The sequence below is a fragment of the Etheostoma cragini genome, chromosome 18 (genome assembly GCF_013103735.1).
Source record: "Etheostoma cragini isolate CJK2018 chromosome 18, CSU_Ecrag_1.0, whole genome shotgun sequence".
NCBI classification, from domain to species: domain Eukaryota; kingdom Metazoa; phylum Chordata; class Actinopteri; order Perciformes; family Percidae; genus Etheostoma; species Etheostoma cragini.
The window spans coordinates 2,827,923-2,835,571 of record NC_048424.1 but is presented as its reverse complement, the minus strand read 5'-3'; the positions used below and the strand labels follow the sequence as shown (position 1 = coordinate 2,835,571).

General features: G+C 38.5%; 1 protein-coding gene across 4 annotated transcripts in view; it reads left to right on the top strand.

The window, feature by feature from the left end:
• Positions 1-7,649, top strand: part of xrn2 (5'-3' exoribonuclease 2) — a 40,933-nt gene that overhangs the window by 9,082 nt on the left and 24,202 nt on the right. For all 4 annotated transcript variants that reach the window (XM_034899350.1, XM_034899349.1, XM_034899353.1 and 1 more), the window contains exons 18-19: positions 3,368-3,503; positions 7,253-7,360. In XM_034899350.1, the coding sequence (XP_034755241.1) occupies positions 3,368-3,503; positions 7,253-7,360 (244 nt within the window). The remainder of the gene's footprint in view (positions 1-3,367; positions 3,504-7,252; positions 7,361-7,649) is intronic.

Below are 7,649 nucleotides of genomic sequence, written 5' to 3'. Positions count from 1 at the left end.
GAGCAGAACTAGAGATGTTGTCTTTTTTTCATTCCACATATTCTTCTTGTATGTCAAAACCTGGCGCCTACATTACCCACAAAGCAACTCACAGCAGAGATAGTAGATGCATGTCTTGTTCCACCTGAAACACAACCATAACAGTGTCATTTTCAGTTTTTATTTAACAAAAACCCTAAATCTATTTAATAAACAACACAGTGAGGTAAAGTTGTCAATGAAATTTTGAGATCAGTCTATAAAAATCTGACTTTTTTACCTTGCTGGAAGAAAAACTAAACTGTTTAGGTGTTTCCTCATGGAAACAATGCACTGACACTTTATAACGGACTGCTCTAATTCGTAGGATGCTCCTCAGCCATGGCACTCAGTAACCGTCAATTGGCAACCATTTCATGGCCTCTAGTTGCCCCCTTTGGCAACCACGTGTTCATTTTTTTATATTTATAAAAACGTTTTGCTGTTACATTACATGTCATATTATATTACATGTCATTTAGCTGACACTTTTATTCAAAGTGCCTTTCAATTGCTAAATATGTCAGTATATCTAAAAGTAATTCATATTGGAAATGGGTTGTATGATTAACGATTATTAACTTAGTTTTCGGGATACACTTTTTGAGAAAAATTACCAGCCTTGCTATTTTAGCCAAAAATAATAAATTTTTAGATCACAAGTCTTTATCACAATACAATTAATTATTTTGACAACGATATCATAATTTCTCTTGCAGGGCTCTAGAGTTCAATATAAATTTGTAAAGGTGCGAATTAAATCTTGTCACACCGGTGCACCTAACGTCCTCGCATCCGCTGCCTTTCAACAAATGAAGCAATGTTGTTTGGATTAATATGGTTCAGTGTTGCGTTACATGACCCATTTCTTCTGTAAAGCTGTGCCAGTGGATCTCTCCTCTTACTCTCCGCGCAGCCCCTCCCCCATTCACTCACTCTCGGTTCCCCAGCAACATGGAGAGACACAGCGGCGGTCCACACTGCTGACATTTGTCTACAGTTCTTGTTATTAATTCAGCTGTATGTTGTTAAGCATGAGAAGGAAACCTGTATTTGTACCAGTGTTTCTGTTGATAACTCTGTTATTGCGGCCGCCACGGAAAAAAAACAAAGAAGTTATTAAAATTAACTAACTTCAGTTCGTAGAGTAACAGTGTGTGAGACGGAGCCTGCTAGACCTGGGCGAGAGATGTGACACAAGGCCAAAATATCAAAGTTCATAAAAATGCATTGCGATGACGATAGACATTTCATACACAAACTTGTGTAACTCAGCTGACCCGCCATTCAACCCGTGCTGGACCCGTTCATAACGAGTCAGCCGTCACTCTGTGAGTAGTCAAGCATACGCTTCAGTCAAATGCACTTCTCTCTGTGTCTCTTTTTTTCCATTTCGGCCTTTATTTTGATAGGAAAGCTGAAGACATGAAAGGGGAGAGAGAGGAGGAGACATGCAGGAAAGGGCCGCAGGTCGGAGTCAAACTCCAACAATTGTTGAATTAATATAACTCACAAAAGGCAACTAAACTTAAATGGAAACCAAAGTTTTCTGTTTAATAAGTACATATAAGATGGAAATTTCAGAACAAAGGTGTATCTTAAAGATATGGGTCCACATGTTCACTTTACAATGATGATATTGGATCATTGAATAGATATATTGATCCAAATCAGTGTTCTATTGTTCAACCCTTGTGTGCATTCAGTTACTAAAATGGCTTTAAAATCTTTACGGACCAGAGAAGATGGCGTTAACTCTCTCTCTCTCTCTCTCTCTCTCTCTCTCTCTCTCTCTCTCTCTCTCTCTCTCTCTCTCTCTCTCTCTCTCTCTCTCTCTCTCTCTCTCTCTCTCTCTCTCTCTCTCTCTCTCTCATATTTCTTTATATATACACACACACACACCCCTCTGCTGAACAGCTCCCACTTCCCTCTGCTCATGATTAACATGGAAGGCAGGAATATTCCTCTGTGACGCACTCGTCAAAGCTGCTAAATCCATCGGGCTAAATTGGTATTCATGGAGGCTTTCCTCTCAGGAGTCTGTGCTCCCTGCGGACCAGACAGATGCTGGACGGCCTTGATTATGCGTGCAGGATGGCATCGCCGCCCCAAATCTACCAAGAAGTCAAAGCCATTAAACTATTCCAGCAGCAGGAAGAAAGTTAATGCAGTTTTCTTTTCTGCCTATAGATGAACAGAGCAGTAGCTTGATAAGCAAATTGATCGTTTAGGTATCTACATTTACTCTACAAACGTGATTGTTCAACAGTGAATACATTTACATTTCATTTACAAAGTGTTGGAAAACCTCATGTTGAAGCCACAGCATGCAAACAGCTGATTACCAAGAGAATGCTTCAGTATTATAATACATTAGAAAAAATACTTAAATACTCTGTGTGCATGCCCATGGTGCAAATTCAACACACTGTGAAGTTTGCTCACTGGAGGAGCCGTTGTATTGAAAGCATTGGCTCATAGTTTCAGCTGGTTCTTTCCAGATGTGTACACTGTCCAGAGTAAGTACATCACCTCCTCGTGTGGGCATTAAACTGGATGGATGGATACTGTATGGAGTACTCTTGATTTCTAACCTGGAATTGGTCACTCTTTCCATATTATCACCCTGACTCTGCTGTCATGTGGTGTGAAGTTGTAGAAGGTCAAGGCAAGGTATACCGTGGTATATGGCTGCGGGATATGGAGGAAATCAAAAATCACAATATTTGTATACAAATACATCTATTGATACTGCAACAATATTGTGGTGTGGGCTATTAATGCTTTTGGAAAATATTTAAACAATGAGATTTTAGATAAATAATCATTAGTAAGTGGATATAATGACTAAGTGGGTAAAGGCAAATCCTTGTATGGTAAGGTCAGAAAATGTCATCGCTTTACTGTAATGCCGCCTTTAAAACCAGGAAAAGACTACTCTTATCTACTCTCGATCGGACGGCATGTCAGAATTTTTGGATCAGCCATCTTACTGTTGAGCTGATTTTTCTCTTTGGGTGTTGTCACAAAGCTTGACATTCATTCACTTGTTTTTAATTGTTAAAAATACTCCTAACAGACTAAAGCAAGTTAACATGTTCAGGCCCATGCAGTCAATGAACTGTATATGTCTGCAAACACAACTTTTATGCAGCCTACAGGATTAAAAAGCCGGACAGTGTCTGCTCAATTTTTACGTCTGCTCTTAACTTCTTCATCATATCTGACTGCTAAGCTTAAATGTTTTTATTCCAGCGCTCTGTGAAGAAAACAAGTTCCATCTTCTGAATAGTTTGGATTATAAAAACACAATAAATAACTGATGTGTTTGTGTCCATGTGGGCTGCAGGTTGTGGGAAGACGGCTGGAAGCAGAGATACTACAAGACCAAGTTTGACGTGGACGTGGAGGATGAGGACTTCAGGAAGAAGGTGGTTAAGTCGTACGTGGAGGGTCTCTGCTGGGTGCTGCGCTACTATTACCAGGTAACACTGAAATCACTCTGGCTTCATTTACATCTTCACCAGTGGCACAGACTTTAAATGGCTCTTTTCTTTTAACTATCATAATGATTTTGGCGACCTGTGACCCCCTTTCATTGACAAGAAAACTGCTTTAATTAGCAGTAATTAAAAAGAATTAAGCACCATGAGTTTGATGAACCTCTCCAATCCTGTTACTGGGTCTAAACAAAGCTTTTTTTTCTGCTGACTGTCTTCAATGGGGGGAAGGCTCTCTGTAAATGTACTTCATCTCAGTATTTTCAAATTAACACTAGCTCTAATAATGGCTAAATCATCAGTATGTTACATGAAACACTGTTGTGGAGTGTGTGCTGGATGTTCTAGTCTTCCTTCACATCTGTATTCAAAGTTTTTCTCAAGAAGAAAGGAAAGTTTTGTTAGTTTAAGGAACTCAACCACAAAATAAATCTGTATTCAGAGATCCATGAAACATGCTGCAAAGGTGTTGGTTGCATTAAGTTATTAATCATATTTGATTTACAGTTGATCATCTCAGATCAAACTGACTCTTTCTGTCTAAAACAAGACGCCGAATGGACGACCAGTGTTTTTAAACCAGCGACAGGTTTTTTTATTGTTGAAAGTCAAGAACTCCTTACTTTGAGTGTCTCAACAAATAAACCTCCACACCGCAGAGATATTACTATCTCCACTTTATTGTTTGCAGTGTGATTATTCACTAAATCATTTTTATTGTTGTAAAATATTTATCTTTATCTTGAAATTAAATTATCAGCTGTTGGCCCTCTTCAGAAGAGCCGGTGGCGTCTCGGGCTGAGTCGGGGGGGATTTGTTCGTGCTGATTGTGAGCTGTCTATATGCACGCTCTGTGTGTCATGTTCGCCAATCCAAAGCCCCTCTCAGGGGGCCGTTCTGGATGAATTCATTAGCGGGCCCTCCGCTGACGGGGACGTGTCTGCTCTCTGCTGCAACACATTCACGGTTCTGTGTTGGCGTCGTCCACCCCCCCTCCCCACCACCACCAACCACCGATTTATGAGCATGCACACGTTGCCGAATGATCCGAGCGGGGTTTATACAAAACACAAAATATTTAAGTTTAACCCCAAATGAGAACTTTTTTTCTGTATAATAGGACTGAGACTGATCAGCAAAAGAATCTACTTTCCTGGTTTATTCATAATTTTTTATTTTTTTTAATTATCCAGTTTTGATTCTTAAAATCTCAAAACCAGACTGTGTCTGTGTAGTAATGTCCTGGCTGGGGTTCCTTGTTACATACGGCAGCTCTATTGGCCATGGTTGCCTAATTGGTTCTTTTTTTGTGTTGGCTCCACTGAAATGCAACTAATGCTTTCAAACACAACAGGCCTGTAAATGCAATTGGCCTCCATGAAGGTCATAAAGTTAATTTTTTTGTTTATTTCACTTTATGGTCATTTGCGCTACTGTTGATTGTATGAGTATAGTGAGAGGTGTTTACACAAAATATTAGAAAAAGTGATTCTTACAAAGATGTATCTATAATTTGCACCTTAAACATAATGCCATTTTCAGAGGTTCCATAAGTAAAAGTAAATTTAGGTTCCCAGCACACAAGTGTGTATGGGGTATCATTTTTATTCTGATTTACTTAAACCTTTTTCTAATTTAGTTTAAAACAAAGTGAATCTAGTCTTGGATAATAATTTATTAATATTAATAATAATCATCAAAATCCTGTAGAATCAGCAGATCATCTAAGATATAAGTTATTAATTATGCCTTTTGTTATATTTGGTTTGTAAAGGCCAATTTAAACAGAACTGATGGTCCTAAAAAGTTCTAGCCAACCTTTGTGAAACACAATTTGTGAGGGATCATGTATGATTGAAGCCAACAAGATTTTATTTTTATTTTTTTAAGTTTTTACACGTCTGTAGATCAATTTAATAAATAATCAGACTGATATTCAGCGTTGTTTCCCTGGTACATCTGACAGAACTCTTCACGTATAACACTCATTTGATTTTTTTTTTTTTTCTCTCGTTTGTCTTATTGATTAGCACTGGATTTAACTGAAATTTATTTTAAGTCCTTGAGACTAGAATAGTAATTGTTGGTTTAATTAGATGGATTGAGAATCAATCCTCAACTGTGTACTACCTAACTGATTATTTCATGTCAAATTTGCTGTTTGAAGTTTCTCACGTGATGATGAATGTTTCTGTTTTTATATCGTAATTGAAAAAAAGTTAACGTCTTTGGGTTTTGGACTCTTGGTTAGCCGTCACCTTCCTATTGATAGACTTAATGATAAATCAGGAAAATACTAATTGATGATAAAAGTATTTTATTAGTTGCAGCCCTAAAGTGTTTTTAAACTCAAAGACTCGAAAGGATTAAATCCTCAGCTGGAGACTACATGTATCTTTGCCCAGCTTTTTGTTTCACTCGTTGATTTACATTGGTAACATGGTGATCTTTTCTCCCTGTCAGATGTTATGAAACGCGACAGTAAATGTATTTATTTGTATTGTTGCGGTTTGTGATCTTTGACCCCGCCGGGCCAAGGTCACAAATGAATTTCTCCTCGGGACAAAACATGTTGTCTCATTACCATAAATGATCTGTGCCATTATTTGAGTGTGGAGATTGGAGCCTCCTCCAGCTTTTATCATGGTAAAGTCCCATATTATCATTTGAATGACCATCTTTAATAATAGAGTGGTGAGATTGGCTGAGATGTGAGGATTGGTGGATTTATCACAGAGGGTCTCGTTTTCTCAGAGGTGGATTGTGGGAAGTGAAGGTCGTTGTTCAGTGCAGTACGTGTTTATTCAGGAAGGATAAGTGGTCCCGAATGTTGCATCTGCAGGGTTAGATTTCTATCGCTCCTCTTCTGCTTTGCTCTCACGTAAACATTTTAAAAAACAAAACATAGAGCTGAGGAAGAAAATGTTTTTTGAGATGCAAGAGACTCTCAGCAGGTGTTGGAGAACATTTAGTCCCCAGACGATCAAGGGTTCATAGTACAGTCTATTTTTCCAAGGACTGGCTCTGTTAAAGCTCCACTGTAGATCAAGCAACATAAATGAACCCCCCCCCCCCCCCCCACATGGCATTGAAGTTTGAAAAACAGTATAACAGTTCGCGAGACACCCTGTCTGATCAAGTTTCAGGTTTTTAAATGTCAGCGTAGCCACGTCTGCTGATCAGATTGGATTTAAAGCTTTGGGCTGCAGGGGGACATTTGTGGGGGAAAAAGGGCAACGAAAATGAAAAGGAAAAAAAAACTACGCAAAAGCTTTTGTCAGCCAGGAAATTACTTTCATGTCACTTTAAATGTTCTGCAACACAAGAGAAAAGAAACCAATAAAAAACAGCTACTATGTTGGCTGTAGAGCAGACATTAAATCAAACTGACAGTAGTTGACAGATTATAAATCTTTACTTATTAATACGTCTTTAATCAAACAAAAATGACAGCTTTTCCTTTTCTGTTTTATTAAATTACAATTATCTTCCAGCTGGGGACAAAACAATTTGAAGACCGCTATGGAGAAATTTGTTTCACTATTTCCTGACATTTATCTTATAGACTTAAAGAATTAAAAATAATCCACAGATAACTCATTTGTGAAGATTTTGTTGGTTGCAGCCTTGCTTAACGTCTAACTGCACAGGCGGTGCAGCTCACGGCCTGTTTGGGGTTTCTTCTGACATGTGAAGTGATTTTAAAGTCGGATTGTTTCCGTGTTGATCTGCAGGGCTGTGCCTCCTGGAAGTGGTACTTCCCGTTCCACTACGCTCCGTTCGCCTCCGACTTCAAAGACATCAAAGGGATGTTCACCGACTTTGAGAAGGACACCAAACCGGTAAGAATGGTCTAAACCCTTACTTCTCTACTTCTTTTTGCTTTTGTTGTCTCCGTTCTTTTGTCTCCTCTTCAACTCCAGCTCACAATCTTACAAAGAAGTTTTTTTTGTTTTTGTTTACTAATTACAATTGAATGCTAGTTAACTCATTGCAAAGGAAAGTCATTTTGTGTGATGCCACAGTTGAGGAGTTATTCGAAAGATCCACTGAAACGTATCTGCTTGTACACACCTTAAAATCTGGGGTTGACGTTTTTCAGGAAAAGGCAAAATAAACAGGATGGTAAAA